The sequence below is a fragment of the Gordionus sp. m RMFG-2023 genome, chromosome 3, assembly GCF_954871325.1.
Source record: "Gordionus sp. m RMFG-2023 chromosome 3, tfGorSpeb1-WG-v2, whole genome shotgun sequence".
Taxonomy (NCBI): domain Eukaryota; kingdom Metazoa; phylum Nematomorpha; class Gordioida; order Chordodea; family Parachordodidae; genus Gordionus; species Gordionus sp. m RMFG-2023.
Genome location: NC_088777.1, coordinates 35,149,923 through 35,177,818, shown reverse-complemented (window position 1 = coordinate 35,177,818; position 27,896 = coordinate 35,149,923). Strand labels below are relative to the sequence as shown.

The following is a 27,896-nucleotide window of genomic DNA, read 5'->3' as shown; positions in this document are numbered from 1 at the left end:
ATGACGGAAGCCACGACAACTACTGCGATAACCGTTTCGATCAATGCTACGATAATGGTCAGACCGCAACCCTTTGGACAATCACTACGATGATCGATACAACAATAGCGGGTACAACTTTCATAACAACCGCCACGACTATCGTTGTGACCATCGTCAAAGCCTTGATCAACGGGATGATTGCTTTAGGGGCCATAACCGAACCAACTATCCACGTTGCGGTCAGCATAGACATAACCCTCAACATATTAATGGCTTTCCGAAATATTCGCTAAGGCCCAACCATTACAGTCAGATCTTATGATTATAAAGATCGTGATTGTCAATCGAAGACCAACTATACTATGTAGAGTACAATCTTCAGAATCAGGAGGTGTACAATCTGGGGGTCAATGACACCAGATATGATGTGTACAACATCACGGTGAGCATCAACAACATACCCACGTTGATGCAAGACACCGGTACCAATACACGATACTTCCGAAGCATACAGCTAAGACTATAGGCATAGCCACGACACGTACGCATAAGAAGCAGACAGGGTACGACGGATTCGCTATCAAGATCATAGGTCTAGCCAGTGTTAACGTTAAGTTTGAAGGAAACACACAAACGCTGGAGGCCATAGTGGTGGATAGTGATAAGTGCCCCCTGCTAGGATGATGGTTCCACACCTTCAATAACATATTAAAAACGTTATTTGTGGGTAACTTAGATGAAGATCTCGAGAAGGTGATCTCAACAATAAAAAAAAAACCTTGAATCAACACACTCATACAAACCCAAGATGATCAGACAAGTGAAAATTCACTTAAATCTCGATGCTGTGCCTAAAATTATACCCCCTAACCCTATGCCAGGATTGATGCAATGACACGGGAATTGGATGGCGGCCTAAGGAGGGCATCATAGAGTCTGTGTCTCAAGTCAGATGGACAAGTCCATTGACACCTGTTATCAAAGGAGACGGCATCGTGGGGGTATGTGCTGACTTGAAGGACATCATAAACCTTGCTCTAGTCTAGATACCCGATACTGCGCACAAACGATCTGATTGAAAAGTATGCTAAGGGCACGATATTTACCAAAATAGAATGCAAGCAAGCTTTCCCGCAGATTCCTATACAAGATGACCCCAGGTATCTACTCACGAAGTCTATTCACAAGGGCTGCTTTCGCTTTACCAAGCCATCGTTCAGTTTAAAAAGACCACACCATGAGCATGAATGACGTATTGCTTGGCGACGAAACAAATGGGGCAAAGGTGTGATGTAGACAGAGAAAGAAGCAACAAGAACTAACAAGAGAGGTTCTAGACAACGCTCGGCCTATCAGAATCAAACGAATACCTTAACATTTAGAAAACTTCATCATAAACGTCAATAGCGTTTACCAATCAACATATCCGAAGAAAACATAGGCAGGATTTCTTTGGAGGGTGGAATGTTGATGTGTCGTGTTTTTAACAATAATAAAAAAGGTAAAAAAACAAAAATAAATAATAATATTTTAAAATTTTACCATAAAGTAACCTATATTGTTTAATTTAATAGTTTCTGATATAATTTTATTAAAACTGCGAGCGTTAAAATGTTTAACACTATATAATGATTGTTTTTTATTTTATATGAAAATAATATCATATATATATATATATAAAGGACGAGAAATAGTTGAAAGAAAGTAGTACAAAATGTAATTTATATATTTTAACTCACGCGGAATATTAGTGAAATGACAAAATGTATTACTAAGTAAAAATACTTAATTCAAATAAACACATTTATATCGAAATGCGCTATACGATTATTATATCGATAACCAAAGTATGAATTCAATAAAAATTTATATACACCATACTTCCCACTAATTTAATAACTATTCACCCCGATTTTGGGGAAAATTTATTTGAAATATCAAATTACTTATTTACTAAATACAGAAAATAAGATTGGCATATTAGGAAACATATTTTTGTGATTAAAAAAAATCTTAAATATTTTGTTCCGATTTATTAATCAAATACAAACCTATTTTTAACGATTTCCAACTTAAAAACGTGAACGGTCTCTGTATTACTGGATAGGGCTAAGAACAGTGAATCAGGACTGAAATGCAAGGAGAATACTGTTACACATCTTATGCAAGTTGTTTTTTTTTAAATAAATAAAGTATACAATAAAAAATTTAACTCATAAAATAAAGAAAGATCTTGCGTGGGAGGGAGTAGCTATTTTTTTTTAGAACCAACTCTTATTCACCGTTAAAATATATTATGCAATATTGGTAATCGATAACTAATTGTTACAAAAAAAATAAAAATATGAAATTTGTATCAAAAATGTGTTATTATCTATATCTATAAAAAAAATTATCTGTTTATTTACATGAGGATACAGACAAGCTCAATTTTTAAATTATAATAACCATTATTCTTGTACTTAAAAATTTTTATTCATATTTCAAAGTATATTAATAATAAAATTAATTTAATACTGTGTATTTCATATCAGTTATCTCACGCCGGGTAATTTTGGAGCAAAATATATTTTGGGGCCGGGCAATTAGTAAATATTTTTATTTAAAATACTTGAGACAAAACTCTGGCCACGAATGACAAGCTGTCCTTAGTGCCAATTTCCCTTTTGCTATCCGACGAGGAGCTGAGGGTGACTATAGGGTATAGACTAGGGTATATGTCTACTACATAAATGTAAAGGGTGCAGGCATGGTCTAACCTGTTTATAATCGAAAGGAGGTAAAATCGCCATGGAGCTATTAACTCTATAATCTCGAACAAATTATGGCCAACTATCCAAACCTCATAGAATCCGTTCAATTATCCCTGTCTGATGGTAAAAGACAAGATGAGCTCACAAACATTCCTTTTTTTAGAGAAAAACACCTTATTTGGGATTTCATATGTGTCTCCCAATTTACCTCTAACCCAAACATTGATCCGATTATTAAAGTCAAAAGGTCAAAAATAGGAAAGTACCATGACTTTTCAGATTTTCCCTTTATCCCAATAGTTATTTCTACCAATGAGTCCCTAGACTCCTTAGGCCATTTTTTTTGAAGATAAATGGGGATCATGGATCCTCCTTTAAAATGTTATATTCAACTCAAATCGCCGTGTTCCGCAGCATCTATCTTAGTTTTATTTTTGCCCCCTCCCTCCCCACCTTATATGTTTTTTTTTAAATATTTTTATACAGTTTTATATTTGTCTTATTTTAAATTGTTTACATGCTTTCATATATTATTTTAGGTTATTGCTTAAGTCGAGGGGTATATTATTTTTTTTTGTTATTTTTTTTATGTTATTTTTTTTGTTATTTTTTTTATGTTATTTTTTTTATGTTTTTTTTAAATGTTATTTTAAATTAATATAGTATTATTTGGCGATAATTTTTTTTGTGATAAATTTTTAAAATATTGTTGCATATTTTTATTATTTAGTGATAATTTTTTTTTGTGATAAATTTTTAAAATAATGTAGCATATTTTTATTATTTGGTGATAAATTTTTAAATTAATATGTATTTTTTCTTTTAAGATATTTTAAAATATTTTTTTCTTTTTTAAAAATATTCCTTAATTCCTAGGGAGGGGAGGAGGGTAGAAGAATTGTGATGAGTCAATTTTATTCATTAAATTGAAATATAGTATGATAATCTAAGCAATTTTAGGAAAATTAGCATAAAATCTTAAATTTTGTATTTATTAGGGGTAAAATAGACCCCATCTTTAAATTCTAAGTGATTTTTTTAACCTTTGTTGGGAAGGGTTAATTCGAAATAAATTGAAATATATTATTGAAATTTATACAAAATAAAAATATCGAAATATAGTAATAAACGAGTCAATTTTATTCATTAAATTGAAAAATTGTATTAAAATGTATACAGTCATTTATAAATAGAATAAAAAGATCAAAGCGATTTAATAATTTATGTTTTCTAAAATATCTATATTCAAGTAAATATTCATGAATATTCTCTCGATCCCCATGTCTTTTATAGTTTTCCTTAAGATCCCGCCACAGTCTTTCGACTTTTTGGGTGTGAATGGATCTATCATTTGGGTCAACGAAGTTTCGGGAATGATTAACCCTATAATGGAAATAATTTGTTTGATCCAACCGATTATATCTAAGATAAAAAGATTTAATTTATTTCCGTTTTTTTCTTTTAAAATGAATATTTTTACACTAAGTGTGTTTACTAATACTGTTGAAACAACTTATCAATTTTGCCTTAATAATCAATTAATCCCTTTAGGAATAGAGCATACTTGTTGCAATTCCATAATGCGGGTAGAAAAAAATAAGAATAGTTTGCGATATCGATGCAATAGATGTCGTAGATCATATTCGATATGGAAATGTAATACTAATTTTATATCATAAATGACAAATTTTTAGATTCTATTTTTGAAGGGATTCAGGACGTTGGGAAATTTTTAAGACTAGTATACCTGTATTTAAGTAGTAATTATTTAAAAAATATTAAAGAACAAAATTATTTTTAGGCCGTTATAAAATTTTAAGTGCTTCGAAGGAATTGGATTATCATAGGAATGCAATTTCTGGATGGTAATTTAAAGTAAAATATGGTTTTTATATTTAATTTATATAGGTTTAAAAAATTTCGCAAGGTATGTGGGTTCCATATAGCTTCGAATCATACAAAGATCGGGGGGCCTGGCAGAGTTATCGAAATAGATGAAACTCATGTGTGGAAGCGTAAATATAATCGTGGCCGGCATTTGATTTCCGAGGCTATATGGATCATCGGTGGCATATGTCGCGAGACGGATGAAATATTTCTAAGTGCAACAACAACGAGGGATCAAGATACCACGCTGCGTGTGGTTAAAGATAATGTTATGCAAGATTCCACGATAATGACTGACTCATGGTTAGGGTATGTAAATATATTTTTCTGTAAATCAAAAGTAGTAATATATTTAAATCTATTTATCTTAGATATAATCGGTTGGATCAAACAAATTATTTCCATTATAGGGTCAATCATTCCCGAAACTTCGTTGACCCAAATGATAGATCCATTCACACCCAAAAAGTCGAAAGACTGTGGCGGGATCTTAAGGAAAACTATAAAAGACATGGGGATCGAGAGAATATTCATGAATATTTACTTGAATATAGATATTTTAGAAAACATAAATTATTAAATCGCTTTGATCTTTTTATTCTATTTATAAATGACTGTATACATTTTAATACAATTCAATTTAATGAATAAAATTGACTCGTTTATTACTATATTTCGATATTTTTATTTTGTATAAATTTCAATAATATATTTCAATTTATTTCGAATTAACCCTTCCCAACAAAGGTTGAAAAAATCACTTAGAATTTAAAGATGGGGTCTATTTTACCCCTAATAAATACAAAATTTAAGATTTTATGCTAATTTTCCTAAAATTGCTTAGATTATCAGACTATATTTCAATTTAATGAATAAAATTGACTCATCACAATTCTTCTACCCTCCTCCCCTCCCTCGGAATTAAGGAATATTTTTAAAAAAGAAAAAAATTATCACTAAATAATAAAAATATGCAACAATATTTTTAAAATTAATCACAAAAAAAATTATCACCAAATAATACTATATTAATTTAAAAAAACATAAAAAAAATAACATAAAAAAAATAACAAAATAAAATAAAATAATACACCCCTCGACTTAAGCAATAACCTTATTTTAATATAGTTTTATATATTATGCTATTTTTTAATATATTTTAAATATATTACAGGCCGAGCCAAAAACCTTTTTTTTAAATCCAGAACTGATCTCTTTTTTATATACGTATAAAACTGCGTAGGATGACAAATCATATTTGTAGAATAGTGTATTTTGATAAAATATTGGTAGAGAGGAACCAAAATTGAGTTTTCATTATGTGTGTAAAATTACAAAATTTCTAATATTGCCTTTAAAAAGATCAATAATTCGTCTATAAATTTATTTCCAATAAGAATTCTTTACAATTTTTGTTTACCTTTTCATTCCCCTTCTAAATTCAAATAATTTAATGCCTTCAGTGGTAGAAAACACTCTGATAACAGTTCCCTATAATATGTTTTAATATAATAAAATTATGTTTTAAGTTTAATATATTATTTTTATTTTTTTTTCCTTTCTCCTTCCATTGCTTTCTACATCTATCCCCTATTCATTCATTCCTTATTTTATTTATTTTCATTAAAGTATAATAACCTTTTCAGAAGCAGTGGCTATTTTACTACCAGTATTATTGAATGCCAACGCTGCTACAGGATTTTCATGAGCTGATATCATTGTAACCGCTCTCTAATAATATAAAAATTGTTATTGATTTAAGTAATTGATAAAATAAATATACCATAACTAAAGGGTGGCATATAAGAGCCTAGTCCCTTCAAATGCCCCTAGTCTAATTTTGTTAAAGGGCTTACCAATTTTAAATTATGATATTAGCCAACATAATATACAAGCCTCAAGATTTTTTTATAGATGTTTAAACCTTTCTGCCATTGAGCGAAATCTCCAGGTTTGTGTAATATTTTTTAGCTAAAATAGTGTTAATCGTGCCTTTTAACAACACTACCCCTGCTCCAAAGAAATTGGACAAATTTTGTAAAAAATCGTTTTATTAAATATAATTAAAAAATATATTGTAATCAAAGAATGGTATTACACAACTTGTGCAAAATATTTTATCGGGTCAAGCCAAAATTAAGTAAATTTTTCAAAGTTTAGAATTAAGCAATGTTATTTCCCTTCATAAAAATTTTTTTTACCAGTCAGACTTCACCGACCTCACTAGTAGAAAGGTTTATAAATTTTTTAAATCGAATACAGGTACTATATACATATGTAAAAATCATGTAAATAAAAGGTAGAAAATAGATAAAACTTATTTTTCTCAATAAAATAATCAAAGTAGCCCGGGCCAGTAATGATGCAAAATCGCTCCACTTCAACCGGCTCAGCCTAAATAGTCTCGACCTTGGATTTGCGGGCCTAAAAAATCGGCTCAACCTTGGAGCGCGAGCCGAAAAAATTGACTCATCCTTGAACTCGAAGTATTATCACTCAAAATTGGAACTAAATGTATAATTATACTTTTATATTATATTTGACTATTGAAAAATAAGGATGGGTATAGTGTTGCTTTTATTTTAAATTTCTATGGAAAATACCGACCCTATAAACATAATTTTGCGTTTTTATTATTATATAATTCTGTTTTGTTTTAAATTTCTATAGAAAATACGTACCCTTATAAAGATATTTTTTACGTACTTTTTTAAGAATTAATTATATATAATTTCAAAATCAAAATTTTCAATTACCTCTTTCTATTTGATTTTCTGTTCTTAAATTTGTTATGCTTTAATAATAAAAAGTCGGGATTTAAATTCCATATTATATTAACTAATTTTGAATTTTTATAAATTTTAAAATGATAAAAACAATCATTATTAAAAAAAAAAGTTTTCCCGTTGACATCTTTAAACATTGATAATATAAAGTTGAAAAGGATAAAATGAAATAAAATTACCATCCCCATATTACATTGAAATGAGTGTGATTATACAATATAGGGGGTAAACAAAATAAGATTTTTTAACACCTATTGAAATTAATTTTCGGGAAAAATAAAAAAAAAATTCTGGGATCGGGCTGGGATTTGATAAGTTCCGATTGAGAGATAATACACCGATTTCGAGTTCGCCTAAACCGATTTTTTGACTCGAGCTCCAAGGCTAAGTGCGCACCCAGGCTGAGCCGATTTTTTCAGTTATAAGCTCGGCTAAACTCTTTTGGAGTCGGCTTGAGTGGAGCGATTTTGCATCACTATGGGTCAGGGTAATCATATATTATATTTAAGAAAAATATCTTTGATATTTCTTATCATATCAATATCAGTCGTTTGATTTAAGAAAAATTGTGATTTCATCATGAAAAACATTTTATGCATAAAAATTACAATTATTCATAAAAGATTTTTTAACAAAAAATATATGGCATTTTTAGGTAAAATTTGATCAAATATCTAATTTAGAAAACATCTTCAAAAATTTTTGTATTATGCCCATCGCCTTTCAAATAATTACTTCTAATTCAACCTTTTGAGCATTTTTGATAATTTTCGTCAATGGTAGAATTAATTGGCACATTCTCCACATTATTAAAATAGTTAATACTTTACTTATTAATGGATGTTTTATTCTCTTCAACATTAACTTACAGTTCATCGGTGTTTAAAAAGATAAGAAGTATAGGTTGACAAAAAATGTAGTTTCAATTTCAATTAAGCTTTTAATATTTTTTAAAACTAGCCATAGTAGCAACAATTAGACTGTTTATTTTGTCTTTGAGATATTATGAAAGAAAATCTATTTTAATTTTTTCATAAAGTGGTTTATTCATTTTTAAATTTTAATAAGCAGCTGTACCGACTATTCCTAGTGATACAAGATATATATATATAAATAATTTTATATGCCCTAATATCCTTCTAATAATCTCTGTCGTTTTTGGGCTACCTAGGGCATTATATTTTATCATAATAGGTTGAAAATCTCGTAGATCAATAGCAGCTACAAGATACAATGTATAACTTGAGCACCATATACGATGTACATGGGGTGTAACAATAGATATTTTTTTAATTCTTAAAGAAATTTTAATAAATAAAAGATTTTATTAAAGTTAAAACAATAAGCTATGAATTTATCCAGTTTTAAAAGGATAGAAGTTCAAAAAAACTAAAAAAAAAATGAATGTAATTTTGTACATTGTCAAATCAACCAAAAAAAACGAGATTTTCGGACGACCATCTCTAAAATAAATGAAACTTGGTATGATAATTATCTATGCCGTACATTTTAGTAAAATCAAAATTCTAGAAAGCTATCTCAATCAGATCGAATGATATACGTCATCAAAGTGAAAATCGTGTAATGCGTTATTTTATTAAATCTTTTTTTAAAAAAATATTTAAGATAAATATACAACATCTATATCATTTTATAGCCCTTAAAGTTCTATATTGGAAAATATCAAAAAATATTCTGCGTGTTCTCTTTTTCCCGGTAAAAATAAAAAATCAACATTGTTGAGAAGGGGTTTTTTTTGGATGTTGATGCTAGGAATGTTCGTTACCTTAATATTTAACTGTTTAATCAAAAAAATCGATAGCGTTAGATCTTTTTTTATTAATATTTTTATAAATAAAAAATATAATATAGATGGCGTTATATAAAAACAATATAATATAATTTAAAAAAAATATATACTATATTGATATTAAAATTTAATGTCCTGGAGCGATATAAGCAGGCAGCCCATATGGATATGATTATTATTTGGACGCTGTATTGTAAAATAAACATATTTTAAAATTTTATATACAAAACTATTATAAAAAATATCTCGATTATCTTTATCATATTTCATTTTGTGCTTATTAATGGAATTTCCTGAGGTCATAATTTCTAGGTATGTCTTGTCGCTGTTGAGATCTACTATCGTTATTATTTGATGTCACTTGTGGAGTAAAAGAAAGATGTTTGTCCATGCGGTTGTAAATAAGAAATATATATCACCTCAGTAATTTTATTCTTTTTTTAGTATTGTGGCTAACCACCAAAAATCGTCATAAAAATATGCTTAGAAAAAAGACCAGACCAGATCAGACCAGACCATGGTCCTAAATAAAAGACCAATCACATATATATTTATGATGATTTTTGGTGGTTAGCCACAGTAACAGTAATAAAAAAGAATGATTTTACTGAGGAGATATTACATTCCCATGGGCTATCACCATTCTTCTTTTACCCCACGATTGAGGGAAAGAGATGGTCGCTATTAAAACGATAGTTAGTCCCATAGCAGCAACAGGTCGTACTTACAAATTATCGCCTCAGGTAATTCTATTAATATGCGCAAAATGGAATACGATAAAAAAATAATAACCATATCTGTATACCAGGATATCACATTGTGTATATTCATTGGATTATTTTATTTTAAATCCAATACTGTTTCAAACATATATGATTATTATGATCAAAATTGGAGATGATAATTAATTTATTATAATAGATAGTTAATCAAAATTATTTAAATAACAAACTAAAACGTAAAAATATTAAATCTAAATATAAAGTAAAAATTATATATCATTCTCTTTTTCTTCCCTTCAATTATTACATTTTCGATCTCACTATTTATACTACTAAAATTTGGATATCAACGATAATTTCATATAATGTTACAATTCCTTATTTGAATTGTAATCTATTTGTCGAAGGCTTGTGGGAAAGACTTTAATAAACTTAATGGAACCTGGTATTAATAAAAAAGAATGTATAAAAAAATAAATAATTTTGTTAATAAATCTTACAACTCCTGTTTTTCACTAAACCAAATTTTATATCTTGAATTTTGCACAACAAGACTAAGTTTCTTTAAATTATAAAACCAGACAACTATTTTATTTGAAAATTTTATCCTAATTATATACATTTTTTAATATGCAAAAAAAATTACAAGTACATAAAAAATTCATAAAAAATAATAAAAATTACAAGTATATTAAAGTTCATAAAAAAATTAATTCCTAAACTGAATATTCAAATTAATACTTTACAATCGTCGATAACATATTCATAAACCAACTAATTATATAAAAATATAATTTATATTCAAATGATTTACTCAAATCTAACACCTCCACCCTTGAGACTAACCTTCTACCGCATCTTTCGTTAGTTCCCCATTCTCCCGCACCGGTAACGTTGTATTGTTAATTGAGGTCTCTACTGCTATTGGACAGAACCTCAACTTGTGAATCCCTCCACACGACCAACATTCTAGGCGGTTTTTCTTAACCCAATATGGTTCAATTTTTCGTTCAAATCGTTGTCTGGGTACTTCCTGCAGGAGTTCCCCATATCTTTGTTGCGCTTCCGTTCTCGCAGCTTCCATCCATCTATTAGATTCTAGTGATCCGTCCACCTCTCTAATTTCCATCTTTATAATCTTATTTCCTAAGCGGAAGTATGACGCCATCTACAAAAATTACTATAAAAATATATACATATTCCATAATCTTCTAATATTCTATCCACATGATAATTCTCTTGACCGTTTTAACCCTTATAAATTATGATTCTCATAATTAGGTCTATCATCAATTTTATTTCATCAAGAATTATAATTCTCCTAATTAAGTCTATCATCAATTTATGCCTTTATAAATTATGATTCTCCTAATCATGTCTATCATCAATTTCATTTCATCCGAAAATATGATTCTCATATTAGGTCTATCATCAATTTATCTCTTTATAAATTATGATTCTCATCATTATGTCTATCATCAATATGATTCTCATAATTATGTCTACCATCAATTTATCTCTTTATAAATTATGATTCTCATAACTATGTCTAGCATCAATTTCATTCTATCGGAAAATATGATTCTCATAATTATGTCTATCATCAATTTATTTCTTCTAATTATATCCAATATCTTTTTCTCGCCCTAAGCTTCTAAGTCTTACTTGTTTCAGGTGTCTAGTAAAGGTTCCTTCTTGCCCTTCAATCTCTGCTTCTACTTTTTTTCTTCCAGTAGAATCCATACTAAACTTCCAACTTTAAATTTCTCATCATATGTATTATCCTTTTGCTTTATCTTTTCTTTCAAAAAATCAAGTTCAGTTCTTGTTTTTCTACCTAAAAACATCTCTGCTGGTGAATTTCCTTTGCCAGTCTTAGTATTGTTATATGCTAATAATAATAACCACCATTTTCCCTCTCCATATTTTTCTTTTTTTAGCAAGCTTTTAACAATAGATACCATTCTCTCGGCTTGCCCATTACTTTTCGGGTAATGTTGTGGCGATAGTAAATGCTTAATATTCCACCTATCGGAAAATTGGTTAAAAACTCTATCTTAAAGCGCTGGGTCTCCATCTGATACCAAAGTTTCCATTAATTCATATTTACCTGCAAAATCATTTATTTAGTCAACGCTATTTTCTCGTTAAACCTGAAACCTGTTGACAATCCCATTTCGATCCAGCATCTACCATGATAAAATATTTTCTTTTTTCATATTCTAAAAAATCTACATGTATTCTTTTACCTAGAATGTCTGTTTCTGGCCATTTATCTGCTTTATTCTTTGCTGGTACATTAGCCCACAAGTTACAAGTCTCACAGCTTCTAGCTAATTCTTCAATTTCACTATTCATCTTGGGCCACCAAATATATTCTCTTGCTTTATTTTTCATTCTTTCTATGCCTTGATGTCCTGTATGTATTACGTCTAATGTATCTTTTCTTAACTTACTAGGTATCACTAATCGATATCCTCTCAATAAATAATTGTCTTCTATATTTAATTCATTCCTTATATTCTTAAAGGCCTTGTCTTCTCTTTTCCATTCTGCCTCTCCTTTCAAACAAGTTCTAATTCTTATTAATTCTTCATCTTTTTTGGATATCTCCTGTACTCTTTCGAAAGTTATCGGTTTTTCTCTTGTATCTATTTTCAAAGCTCTTATAACATTACTATTTAATTCTTCTTCTATATATTTAAAACTATTGATTATTGGATCTTTGTCTACAATGTCTTTATTAAACAATCTCGATAATATATCTGGTAAACAATTTAGCCCGAATTTCACAGCCAGAGCCTCTCTATCGATCGTGGAGTAATTTTTCTCCGTGCTAAGCATATAACAATACTAAGACTGGCAAAGGAAATTCACCAGCAGAGATGTTTTTAGGTAGAAAAACAAGAACTGAATTAGAAGATAAAGCAAAAGGATAATACATATAATGAGAATAAAGTTGGAAGTTTAGTATGGATTCTACTGTTTGATGGTCCAGTTAAATGGGGGAAGGGTATAGTAAGTAAGAATATAGGAAGAAAAAAAGTAGAAGTAGAAATTGAAGGGCCAGAAGGAACCTTTAATAGACACCTGAAACAAGTAAAACTTAGAAGCTTAGGGCAAGAATGAGATATTGGATATAATTAGAAGAAATAAAATTGATGATAGACTTAATTAGGAGAATCATAATTCTTGATGAAATGAAATTGATGATAGACATAATTAGGAGAATCATAATTTATAAGGGTTAAAACAGAGAATTATCATGTGGATAGAATATTAGAAGATTATGGAATATGTATATATTTTTATAGTAATATTAGTAGATGGCGTCAATAAGATTATAAAGATGGAAATTAGAGAGGTGAACGGATCAGTAGAATCTAACAGATGGATGGAAGCTGCGAGAACGGAAGCGCAACAAAGATATGGGGAACTCCTGCAGGAAGTACCCAAAAGACAACGATTCGAACGAAGAATTGAACCATATTGGGTTAAGAAAAACCGCCTAGAATGTTGATCGTTTGGAGGGATGCACAAGTTGAGGTTCTGTCCAATAGCAGTAGAGACCTCAATTAACAACACAGCGTTACCGGTGCGGGAGAATGGGGAACTAACGAAAGATGCGGTAGAAGGTTAGTCTCAAGGGTGGAGGTGTTATATTTGAGTAAATCATTTGAATATAAACTATATTTTTATATAATTAGTTGGTTTATGAATATGTTATCGACGATTGTAAAGTATTAATTTGAATATTCAGTTTAGGAATTTATTTTTTTATGAACTTTAATATAATTGTAATTTTATTATTTTTATGAATTTTTAATGTACTTGTAATTTTTTTTGCATACTAAATAATGTATATAAATGGGATAAAATTTTCAAATAAAATAGTTGTCTGGTTTTATAATTTGAAGAAACTTAGTGTTGTTGTGCAAAATTTAAGATATAAAATTTGGTTTAGTAAAAAACAGGAGTTGTAAGATTTATTAACATTATTTATTATTTATTTGTCGAAGGCTTGTGGGAGAGACTTTAATAAATTTAAGATCTGGTATTAATAAAAAAGAATATATAAAAAAATAAATAATTTTGTTAATATGGCGTTAAATAATTGAATGCAAATTGTTGCTATATTTATTATCAAGAACATTGATTAGTAAAATTTGTTAAAATATTAACTGTAATATATTCTCTAACTGTCAAATATGTCTGTAAAAGTGGAATTTTACCTAGTATTTTGTAACTAATTCTATATAATAGAGGAATATCAACTATATGCCTACTTACTTTTTCTAAATAAATTTCTTATACTTGTTTGGAATAAATTATTACCATGCTTTTATATTAATGTATATACAAGTAATTTATTATATTTTATATAAACTAATAAAAATATATTTCATATTTGTTCCAGGCTTATTTTTTTATTAAAATTAACCTCCTATCTTGTAAAAATATTTAATGACTATATATAGACTAAGGTAACCCGTCCGAAGGCCCGCCCAAAAGGGAGTCTGGGGGCGAAGCCCCCAGTAATTTTTTAATTCCCCCCTCCTTAGGAAAATCATGGCTACGCCTATGAATTCGTATCACCTTAATGTTAATTTTATTTTTTGTATCAATTTTCCCATCATCTTAAAGTTAATTTTATATTTTGATCAACTTTCCCATCATCTTAATGTTAATTTTATTTTTTCTATCAACCTTATCGAAGGAGAGGGATACTATATACCTCTAAAGTTAAATTATTATTTTATTAAAAAAAGGAAATTTTTTTTAAATCAACGGGATTCGATCCCCGGCAAACGTTCTTTTCAACTCAGTCCCCGCCCCCCTACCTTAAATTTTGTAATACAATTCTTCTTATATAATGAAACTATATTTTGATAAAGTAATCTAATTATATCAATGTTTATTTTTTTCTTGCAAGCTCCAGGCTTGGAAAAAAAATTTCAAAATTATTATCGGTTGGCCAGGTTTGAGAAAATTTTTTTAAATTATAATAGGCTGGGCTGGGCTTGGAAAATATTTTTATAAATTATATTGGGCTGGGCTTGTGGAAAATTTTTCAAATTATTATCAGCTTGGACGCTTGAGAATTTTTTATTATTAACTATGGATCAGACATTGACCTAAAACAAATTTTTTGCAGGCCTGGGCTCGGCCTGATCAAAACACCAAGGCTCATATTTTATTTCAGTTCTTAACTACCAACATTATTATGATCTTTGGTTGGAGTTGGTGAAATTTTTTCAAAATCATTGTGGCCTAAGACCTTGCTAGGGAATTTTTCTAATATTAAATATTAGGCATAGGTAATCGGCAATATTTTAACAAATAATATTGATATGGGTATTAACAAAGTAAAAGTTATAAATATATTTTGACTCACAACATAGCATCTACACTTAATTTTAATGGATTGGATCTGGCCTGAAGGGAGGAGGGAGTTATAAAGAATAAAAATTGAATATTATCTTCAAATAACAGGTAACAACGATAATAAGAGTAAGGAGAAAATTCACATTCCCCGTCATTTTTGACGAGCTCAGCAATGTTGACTAACGGGAGCTCTCGTACTCTTATTTATAAATTTTTCATTTTGCCCATCAAGAATCATATACTTTAAATTAAGAATATCTTATGAGGTGTGATTCACACATTTACCTCTTTTTCTCCTAAATTTTAATATTTTTATAAAATATATTAATAAAGTATATTTAGTACCATATACACAAACTAATTACCCCTCAACCCCGTCATTCGGTTATTAGCTAGTTTTTATTATATTATATTATAAGATTTTTAAATATAATGCCATATTATATTTTTTTTACTTGTAAAAATATTAAAAATTTTAATAAAGTTTAAAAAAGATAAAACGCTATCTTTTGATTAAACAGTTAAATATAAAGGTAATACACATTCCTTGCTAATATCAACAACCAAAAATATCCCTTCTCAACAATGTTAATTTTTATTTATACCAGATATAAGAAAATACTTGGTTTTTTTTGATATTTTCAATATAGAATTTTAAGAGCTATAATATAATTTATAACTTATCTCTTAAGTCAGTGGCGTATCCTGGATTTTCTTATGGGAGGGGGGGGGGGGGATTTGTTGGGGGCTTCGCCCCCAAACTCCCCTTATCTGACCTTCGGCCAGCTTTCCCCCGGCCTTCGGCCGGGTCTTATGTTTTAGCTATTCCATTAAATTATTCATAATTTAATAATAATTATATTTATATTTGTAACTATTATTTACTAATTCGTGCTAATGGATATTACAAGCCTATTTTTTATTATTTTTAGTTAGGTATATTATATCTAATAAAGTTTTTTAAATGTAAAGTTGAAATAAATTTTAATGTCATTTTTTTTATAAAATTTGCTTTAAAGCTACCCTTAGCTTAAATTCTCATACAATATAAGTATAATATAATTTTTTTATTGAAAATATTAATATTAGTGTGTATAAAATATTAATGTTGTTAAACGGCTCGTTTTGAGCCGATTTTTAAAAACGGCTAACTCAATATTTTCGCCAGAAAAATATTAACTAAGCCTCAAAATTTCGATACTATATGTCTAGACCTTTGCTTCTTCTATGAGCAAAATTTTCAGGCTTGCATAATACTGGATATTTAGCCGTTTTTAAAAATCGGCTCAAAACGAGGCGTTTAACAAAACTATAAAATATTGACTAGAAAATAATTTAAAAAACAAGTTTTTTTAAACTTCTTATCAAATACAGTATTATACAAAATTTTCTATTAAATACTATAATTATAATGTGATTTTTAATTTTCGTGGGAATGTTGCCAATTCATCAAGAATTTTATTTGTCGTTGGAACCAAATCTCTGTGGATATTTAACAGAGCTAACCCATTTAGTCGAGATTTGGAAGTAGTACTTCATAAATATGTTTTCAACCTTCTTAAGTTGGAAAGTCCTTACATTCGTACCTGTTATAATAGGCAAACATGGTAGAATATAAAACAACTTCAAAATATTAGGAATTTGAGCCAAGGTTTCTCTACACCGATTGAGCGCATCAATAGCATGCTCAGGTAAAATAGCTAAACGTAGTAAATATTTATACCTCAATTCGAATTCACTGATTAAATTTATTTCAGTATCAATATCATAGGAATAAAATTTTGCTAAATATTTAATTTTACCAATAGTGGCATTAGAAAACGAAGAAGGATCTTTGGGTAATAAAACTTGAAGATTGCTAAAGACTTGTTTTTTATCTAAAAACCATACTTTTATTTGAGATAAAAAAGTATCTAAGAATGGGATGAAAGTGGATATTTTATAATATTCTTCAGTTGAGCCAATATTTATTTTACATCTCAATAATTGCCCAGGTGCTAGACGAGGTTTAATTAGTGTTATATCATAAAATTTAGCCTTCGATTCAACGTCTATATAAATTAAATATTATAAAAATATTAATCTACATTCATTCTTATTGTATCTACCTGTTCATATATATTTTGCCAAATCAATAACCTGAACCAAATCTAAATCTGGTTTTTGTAAATTTCAACAAAGTAGTGAGCTATAAGAAAATAATTTATTGATGAAACTAGCAGCAATGATAAACTCTGATTGATCAATTGAATTCAATAATGATATCGCTTCTGACGACACATTACTTTTTTTCATGCTCAGCCTTATTTAACTTTTGTATTTCTATCTTCTGTTCTACAAAATCGAAGTAAAAATAAAATATTTAAAAAATTATAGATATTTATTAATAATTAATATTAAAAATACTTATTAATTCTAACTTACTAATAATTTTGAATTTAATAAAATAATTATATATAATAATAAACTAAATTACCATTTGATTTCAATCTTTTTGACTTAAAATTTTTCCATTTTATTAATATTTTTGAATAATGTTAATGTACTCACAAGGAAAGGAAATTTTAATAAAATATATTTATAAAAAAGATTTATGTTGGAAAATTGTTATTCAAATATTTGTAAAATTTTGATTGGGGGGGGGGGGGTGGAGGGTAAAATTTTTATTAGCTTAAAATGATATTTAAGAAAACAGTCAAATTTGCGATGGGGTGGGGGAAATTTCCCCATTTCCCCCCCATTGGTTATGCGCCTGTCTTAAGTCTAAGTTTCATTTATTTTTGAGATGGTATCCGAAACATTGGTTGATTTCTAATAGAATCTCCCACATATAAAAACTTGATAAAATTATTAATTTAAATTAGGGATGTACCGATATTTTTTATCAGATCGGGTCGATATTTCACCCATTTTAAAATATCGGTTATGGGCCATTATTATAAAATTTTCCAGATCCGATAAAAAATGGCGTTTATAACAAAAATAAAATGTTATAAAATTTTTAAAGAGTAATATCTAAAAAACCATTTATTTTTATAAATAAAATCGAAATATCTTTAATAATAATTAATTAACATTCTGCCATATTGTTATTTATTTTCACATTCTATTTATAAAAGTGTACGATAATTTATTTTAAAATAATCTTTTATTTTATTTAATATTATTTGGAATATTTTTATGTATATCATAAATAAATACAGGCTGAACTCTGATAAATTTCTAAAAAGAAATTTTGTTTATTACATGTAAATAAAGTGATTTATCAATAAAAATATTTTATATACTATTAGAATCGCAATTGAATTGAACATAAACTATAACTGATGATTATAATATATTTAAATGACATATGTTATGGTATAGTTAAATTATAGATGATATACTAATAAAAGGTATATTAAAAATTAAAACCATTGATATCTTTACAGAATATAAAATTATATATGATATCAGATCAGTAATCGGTTGATATCATTTTAATATCAGATCAGTAATCGGTTGATATCATTTTAATATCAGATCAGATCATCTTCCAAAAAGTGATATCATTACACTACTAATTTAAATTTTAAAAAAATATATGTATCTTTTTTAGTTTAAGATGAAAATATTTTTCAAAAATTTCTAAAGGCACTTTTAAAAATATTCAAAATAGAGTGACTTATAAAAATATCCACAATAGTGATATTATGCTGCCTATAACACTGATTAATATTATTCATCTTGAGAGTTTGCGTACAAGTAATTTTTACCTATTATAACAGATTAAATGTATAAATTTTCAAAAAAAAAATGATGCAGGTGCCCTTTTTTCAAATCAAAAATTCATGGCTGTGAATTATGATGAATGTATAGTGTTGTTAAACGGCTCGTTTTGAGTCGATTTTTAAAAACGGCTAACTCAGTATTTCATCCAGGATAGTATTAGTATTACGCAAGCCTGAAGATTTTGTTTGTAGAAGGAACAAAGGTTTGGACATCTATTAGCAAAATCTCAAGTTTTAGGTAATTTTTTTCTGGCTAAAATATTGAGTTAGCCATTTTTAAAAATCAGCTCAAAACGAGCCATTTAACAACACTATGAATGTATATAAATTGCAGATTTTAAAAATATTCTGTCCTTTAATCAAACTTTATAATATATATATATTATATCTCCAAATCAAGTTAGTATCCTAACAAAAGGACCTTTTATTTTTAAGTAAGCTATTTTGCTCTTAGTTGAAAATGCTGGCAATACCATTAATTTAAATATATATTAAATTAAATATAAACCATAATATAGCAAATTATTTATAGTATTTAATACATTACCAAATTTATTGTATCAAATATCTGCACTTCACCAAAAGTATTAGACCCTGGATAAGCTAAATAGCATATTCCATTATTGTTATTATTTGTTATAGAAAGATTGTTCAAATTAACATTTGGAATATGTGAGGCATTGTAAAAATAATTTGTGGTTAGGGCACAGATACCTAGTGGATTGGGAGGTGTATCTCTTATTGTGTGAAGAACTTTCATATCTTTTATATTATGAATAAATAGGGCTTCTTCTAAACACACTATCAATCTCTGAAATTATAAAAAAATAAAATTTCATTCTATATTATATAATTTATAAAGTAAATGTGAATATTTGAATACTTATAATTATAAAAAATAATTCATTATCATATAATTTTTGTAAATTTTATATGAATTTATTAAATGAAAAAATAAAATTTACTGCTCTATTGAGTTTAACTGATAGGATTGTGTTTGCATAATTGTAGCTACAAATTTCGGTTCCCTTTTTAAAATGATAAACTCTGAGCTTTCTAGGAGATGGGAAACACACAAGGACAACCAAACTACTAGAAAATAATCTTTCAACTATGTATACCTCATCTTTAGCTATAATACATATTTGTTAAAAAAATAACAATAAAATTTATATAACTATATTCATAAATTTGTTCTAAATTTTCAAATGATAGTAAGGAAAACAGTTTACATCCCTTGTTTGTACCAACTGTCAGGGAACTATTATGTTTTTTATGTTAATTTGGTAAAATTGAATCTAACCTACAATCTTGGTTAAAAATTACATATCGGATTTCTTCGCCTCCACTATTTTGAGCAGTTAAATGGCTCATCTATTAATACTAAATTAAAGTTAAATTTTTTTGTTACATCTGCAAAAAAAAGGATAGACGGAAGATATTTTTGTCTGTAACCACTGAAAGTTCCATGGTGTTATTTATAATATAAAATTTGATAAATTGAACATTAATTATTACTACAGTAAAGCTACAATACATTAGAAGTCGGATGTCCACAGGCTTGTATACATTTTCTATTAAGTTTTTTACCCAGCCCGATTATTACCAACCTCGCCCGTAAAATACATGTTATACAAGTTGTCGACCAACCTATAATAATTTAGGAAAACTATGCAAACCTGAAGATGAGATGCAATAAAAATTTCATTGTTATATATTTAAGTATACACACTCTAGTTCCACTCACCATCAGCTTTTCTCCTTCTTCATCACAATTCCCACAATACAATAATGCTATCACTAATGATAAAGATCAATTACCCCTTTATGAAACTATTTTTTGCAATCAAAGCTTTTATATCATGATCACATATAATAAACTGATTTGTAGATAGAAAATGAAAATTATAGAAATATTCCAGATAGAAAAATTTAAACTAATGATATAGATCAATTACCCCTTTATGAAACCATTTTTTGCAATCAAAGCTTTTATATCATGATCACATATAATAAACTGATTTGTAGATAGAAAATGAAAATTATAGAAATATTCCAGATAGAAAAATTTTAATTTATCAGTAAATGGATTATATAATTAATGGCATTTGTCAGCAAAAATTTCATCACATTACTATGAATTTTGAATTTTAATTTACCGAACAATACAATTTAGTCATAAAAATATCTGTGAATTTTAACCTTAAAGGTTTTCCCTCCTTGAGGCATATTATACTACTCTATTGCATCTTGGTGTTCAAGTATACACACTCTGGTTCCACTCACCATTAGTATTTCTCCCTCTTCATCTTAATTCCCACAACACAAAAATGCTATTACTAATGATATAGATCAATTACCCCATTGTAAAACCATCTTTGCAATCAAAGCTTACATATCATGATCACATATAATAAACTGATTTGAAGATGGACAATGAAAATTATAAAATCATTCCAAATAGAAAATTTTAAATTCATTAGTAAATGGATTGTATTATGACAACTGTCAACAAAAATCTCCACACTCTATTTATATGAATTTTAATTTACAGAACAATACATAGATTTATCCATAAACACATCTGTGATTTTTAACAATAATGTGATATTCACCTTCATCCTAAATATGATAAAAATTCCTAATCCATGAGCCTACCAGACCTCAGCACAGCACCTACCAAATGCAACTGCCCATTATTTATTAAACTTATTAAAGTAACAAAATTGGGGCTATTGCCATCTCATAGTAACCATAAAATAAAGTGTCCTCAATCTGGGCTACCCATCTTATCACCAGCAATTCCTAGAACCCTTAATGCCTTCTCTGCCCTTGCCCTCACAACTAAACAACCCATAGTTATCATTCCCACATCATTGACTGATGTGCTCACTAGCCCAATAATCCCTACCTTCACTGTCACAAATACTTCGACGTTTGACCCAGCCGACTCAAATGTATAAATATTTCTAACGACACCAAAACCATTTGTAATTTCACGAATACCTAAAGGAGCAAGGCTTCAAGTTGCGAAGCACCTGTCGAAAAACTTGACTTCCTTGTTAAATAATTTTTCTTCTGTAAAACACTGGCTAGACACCCTCTCATTTGCATTTAATACCTTACAAGTTCCTGATCCTGCCAGCAAAAAATCCCTGATCCAACAAATTAAGAATGCAACTATCTACCCCTTACCCGTCAATCACTACCACATCTTTTACGAGTGATGACACAGATAAAAATATAAATCACAAAAATGACCTGCTCAGCAAGACCAGGCTAATATCTAAAAAATTGGATAAGCTGAATGTTAAATCCGCCATACGTCTAGCAACCTCCGACAATAAGCTGGCTCCCTACGATCTAGTAACTTATCAGGCCCTTCTCCTAAAACACCAATCACACGATTTTAAAAATGAAATACCGACTTACCCTGAAACTCCTCTAATTGCGGCCACTTATATCGCAAGCGACGTTAGAAAGGCTATTCTCTCCTTCAAACGCGATTCCTCACCTGGGTTCGAATGGTTTCGCCCAATATTCTTACAAGACCTAACCACACCTTACATAACACAACAATGTGACGTTCTAGAAAAAATTACCAAATTAATCAACCGTATGCTTACTGGAGGCATACCAGCCGCCATTATTCTACTGCCATACGGAGATAAACTCATCGCTCTCCATAAACCCAATAAAGATATTCGCCCAATCGCTATTGGAACCACTTGGCGCCGATTAACTGCCAAACTAATAGTTAGCAGATTATTGTTCACAATATCCAATCATCTTTGCCCGAATCAATTAGGGGTCAACGTAAAAGGTGGATGTGAGATATCCCTTCACATGACCCGGATGTATCTACAAACGGATCCCAACTAAGATTCCTAGTCAAAATGGACTTCTCGAACGCCTTTAACTCTCTAAGGCGTGGAGCTTTTCTAAATCCTATCCTCACCCTCTACCCAGAATACTCACAATTTATCTTCGATTGTTATGCTAATCCCTCACATCTTCAATTCGGAGATAAATTGATTCCTTCTAGCGATTATACAAAAGGTGACTCTCTAGGTTCCTTTTTGTTCTGTCTGGGAATTAATAATCTAATACGAGACATTAATGACCAATGCAAGCTAAATCTTCATAACTGGTATATCGACGATGGTATACTAGACGGCCCACCGACTGAAGTTATGAAGGCAATCAGAATAATAAAATCCAGCGAGAAAAGTTTGGGACTTCAAATTAATCAAGACAAAAGCGAATATTGTCCTTTTGGGATTATTGACCTTAACCACGATACTATGTTCAATCATACACCATTGAACGCTTTAACACATCTCGGATCTCCAGTAGGTAAAGACGAGTTCTTTATCAAGTTCTTTGCCGACATTCAAGTGATATCCCTTATGCGCGGTACACTATCTCGCCTCCCAGCTCACCAAGCTTTCTTCTTATTAAAGATCTACCTTTTAATTCCAAGAATTTTATATGCACTCCGAGCGTCACTGATCTTTAATATGACGTCAACCTCGCTTCACATGAACTGGAGATTAAACGCCTAACAGAAGATATACTCAATCTTAAATTTGGGGAATTATCATGGCTACAGGCTACCTTACCAACCAAATCCAGCGGCATTGGTATAAGGTCACCTTCCCTACTTTCTGTTAGTGCGTTCATATCCTCTCGCTTGTCCTGCGAGCCCATCATTCAAACACTAACAAAACATCCTGACCCCTTACTCCTACAGGCAATTGATCCCTGGAAGTCTCTCTCATTAGTCGATCCTCCATCGTCGGCATTACAGAAGGATTGGGATAAACCTCTAGTTGGCAACTCCGCCGCATTCCTTAAATCGGGGAGCCAAACAGAGGACCATTCTCTACTCTTCTCCATTTCCGAAGTTAGTGGATACGAATTTCTTGAAGCCTTCCCATCCTAAAACCTTGACCAGCTCCTAAGCAATGATGAGCTACGTCAGGCCATCGGTCTTAGACTGAATTGCGATATGGTAATACCTTATCACTGTATCCTCTGTCAAACGTCGGTCAACTCCAAAGGCCGTCACTCTCTACACTACAAGCGCTGTAAAGGCAGATTCATTAGGCATTCAAAATGCAATGATACCATTGCCAGGGCCTTAAAATCCGCTGGCATCCCATCAACCCTCGAGCCTACTGGCCTTTACAATTCAGATGATAAGCGGCCCGATGGTTCGACTATAATCCCTTGGAAGAGGGGGGAATTCCTAACTTGGGATTTCTCATGCATCGATCCTCTTGCCCCTTCCAAAATAAATAGAGATGCCATACTAGATGCCGAGGCAAATTAGCTAAATATTCGCCATCTCATCCCGCCAATTATACATTCCTACCATTAATCGCCACTACTTTAACTTCGTTCGGCTCTCGTACCCTAGACTTCTTTAAAGAGCTAGGAAAACGGATCTCTGCTAGGACCGAGGATCCTAACGAGAAATTCTACCTACGCCAAAGATTAGCCATAAACATAGTAAAATACAATTATCTTAGCTTTATTTTTTCAATATCCGAAACCCCGTAATTGAACATCCTATGCATAGTATAAACTTTGGCCATTTTGTTGCCTATTATAATGTTAGCTCTAAAAGGGAACTTGAATCTCAATCAGAAAAAAAATAGCAAGAGTCAATGACTTTATATAATTGTGATTTACTAATATTATATTTTTTTTACTATTATTATAACTTACCTTGATATAAATTGTTGATATAACGAAATTATAACAAATGGACATTATATGAAAGTTAAATATCTATTAATTGAAATTAAATAAAATATATTAAATATTTGTCATTATAAATTTTAAAACTTTGGTCCGCCCGCCCCGGTGTAACGTGATATTTTAACTTAAATCTCCCTTTAGTAATACTGACATTTATGATTGCTAATTACAATATATTTTTAATAAAATATCATTATAAAATTTAATAATACTCTGACATTTATTTCTGACGAATAATTTTTATTGAACTGGGAGAAAAGTTCAATTTAGAATAATTTTTGATTTAGAATAATTTTGAATATATTATTGAGCAATGGTGTAAAAGTTCAAATTAGAATAATTAAATATATCTTTTATTTATATAATTTACAAAAAAGGAATTACTAGTTATTTTTATACAAGCAAAAAAAATAAGTTATTTAAAATAAAAATATATATATATTTATATATATATTCTGTTGCCTTAAGATATATAACTAAACTTTTAAATATAATTATTTAAATATAACTGACATTTTAAATATAAGTAATAAAATAATAGCGTACAATAGCGCACATGCGCACATGAAACATGCACTCCCTCCAAAAAAAATATAAAAAAATGAATATTAAAATAAAAAGTGAAAGAAACTACAATTTATATAGAATAAACGCTCGCTTGACATGCGGGAGGTAAATCTTATAATGTTACACGCGTAATAATGTTAAAATTTAATGTTACAATAATGATATCAAAATAATACCCTATGCTTACATTAAGATTAACAAGAAATTATATAACAAATCATATATATATGGGGATAGTAGGAACTACAAATGGGAATGGGAAATTATTGTCATTATTTCCTTCTTTTTTTTTTGAATATAATAAACAATTATAATTGGGAAGGTTGGAATATAACAAACAATTACAATTGGTAAGGGGAATTATTGTCATTATTTCCTTTTTTTGGAATATAATAAACAATTACAATTGGGAAGGGGAATTATTGTCATTATTTCCTTTTTTTTGGAATATAACAAACAATTACAATTGGGAAGGGAAATTATTGTCATTATTTCCTTTTTTTGGAATATAACAAACAACTACGATTGGGAAGGGGAATTATTGTCATTATTTCCTTTTTTTGGAATATAACAAACAATTACAATTGGGAAGGGGAATTATTGTCATTATTTCCTTTTTTTGGAATATAATAAACAATTATAATTGGGAAGGGGAATTATTTTCAATATTAACAATGTAACTTATTAATCAAAATTATCACAACTAGGAAAGATATGTATGATGCGTTAATATTTGTAACCAACAATATAAAAGTAAAGATATAATGCAATATATTCCTATTAATAATTTCTAATGTGATCAATATGAACAAAGAGAAACTTATCATCTACCTGAATTTCCCAAATGAAGTTACTAATTCTCCCAATGACAATCCCCACACGCCATTCTTGATTGGAGCCCATTTTGACAAAAACTGAATTGCCAATTGTTAATTCTCTGAACTTTATTATTTTAATTTTAGGTCGCAAATCAGAGTCACTGTTCTTCAAAAAACTCCATTTCCATCTTAGTTCCCTGCCGAATAATCTAAACGCAGGTGAATTTTTGGTTGTCGAATGAGTGGTATTGCGATAATTCAATAACACCTCTTCCAATAATCTATCATCCCAACCACCTAATTTATAAATCATATCCTTAGCTGAGCGTACCGCTCCTTCAGCCATACCATTTGAAGACGGATAGTATGCAGGAGTAAATATATGTGTTATACCCTTTTTTAATAGAAAATTTTTAAAATCATACGACCTAAAAGCTGGTCCATTATCAGAAACCAACTCTACGGGGTAACCAAATATAGAAAAAATATTATTTAATACCATGATAATGGTATTAGTAGTAATATTTTTAACCTTGATAATCTCAAGCCATCGAGAGTACCCATCAATTATTACTAATCCATAATAATTCTTAATGGGTTCAAAAAAATCAATAAAAACACGATACCAGGGTCTGTTCGGATCTACCCAATGATTATTTCTAACCTTTGGTAATTTTGGAGCATTTACCATACACATATTACACCTAAAAACCATTTCCTTGATGTCTCTTTTAACCCCGGGCCACCAAAAATATCTTTCCATAATATCAATCATCCTAGACAAACCTATATGTCCCTCATGAAGAACATTTAGAATCTCTTTCTTAGCGATTGGGGAATAACAATCTGCTCTCGCTTAAAAATACAATCATTTTTACTAAACAACAACTTACCTAGCTCCATATATACTTTAATCTGTGTGAAATCTCCCACTTCATTTAAAATAAATTGTTTAACTTTGATAAGATCTAAATCTTCCACAGTCTCATATCTTATCATATCTAAATTATTCAAAATTCTCTGGTCAATTAAATCATTATCAATATTAAAAAAATAAATAACATCTTCCTTAATTAACCTAGATAAACCATCAGCAATAAATTGATCTTTACCCCTCCTGTAATTAATGTCGAAATCAAACCCGGCTAAACAAAAAGCCCATTTCTGTAACCTTGGCGACATATTGTAAGGTTTAACCGGATCTGTTCCAAACAAATTAACTAGAGGTTTATGATCCGTAAAAATTTTAAAATTCCTCCCTACTACATATTCCCTCCATTTCTTAACAGCCACAAAAACCGACAATCCTTCTTTCTCAATAATCGAATATCTTTTCTCAGCACCCGTCCATGCTTTTGACATAAACTCAATAGGCCTTTCGAGACCATCCTCTTCAACATGAAATAAAACAGCACCCATATCTTTATTAGAAGCATCAGTAGAAATAAATAAGTTTTTACTTCTGTCATAATGTGCAAGAATTGGTGCATTGCACAATCTTTCTCTAATATCATCAAAACTAGTTTTTTCCTTAATTCCCCAATAAAATTTTTTACCCTTTTTAAGCAATTCATATAAATTAGATGCCAATTTAGAAAAACCTTCTATCAACCTTGAATAATAATTCATCAGACCCAACCACGAATGCAA

The 27,896-nt window shown here is 29.4% G+C and overlaps 1 protein-coding gene across 1 annotated transcript in view; it reads right to left on the bottom strand.

The window, feature by feature from the left end:
* LOC135926069 (WD repeat domain phosphoinositide-interacting protein 2-like) overlaps nt 1–20,533 on the bottom strand; it is a 28,750-nt gene extending 8,217 nt beyond the window's left edge. The window contains exons 1-7 of the mRNA XM_065461736.1: nt 20,399–20,533; nt 20,274–20,356; nt 20,061–20,227; nt 19,643–19,906; nt 6,261–6,353; nt 6,043–6,113; nt 2,034–2,141 (exon numbers count right to left, since the gene is read on the bottom strand). Coding sequence (XP_065317808.1) covers nt 2,034–2,141; nt 6,043–6,113; nt 6,261–6,353; nt 19,643–19,906; nt 20,061–20,227; nt 20,274–20,356; nt 20,399–20,469 — 857 coding nt within the window. The 5' untranslated portion in view covers nt 20,470–20,533. The remainder of the gene's footprint in view (nt 1–2,033; nt 2,142–6,042; nt 6,114–6,260; nt 6,354–19,642; nt 19,907–20,060; nt 20,228–20,273; nt 20,357–20,398) is intronic.
* Nucleotides 20,534–27,896: the final 7,363 nt, after the last annotated feature.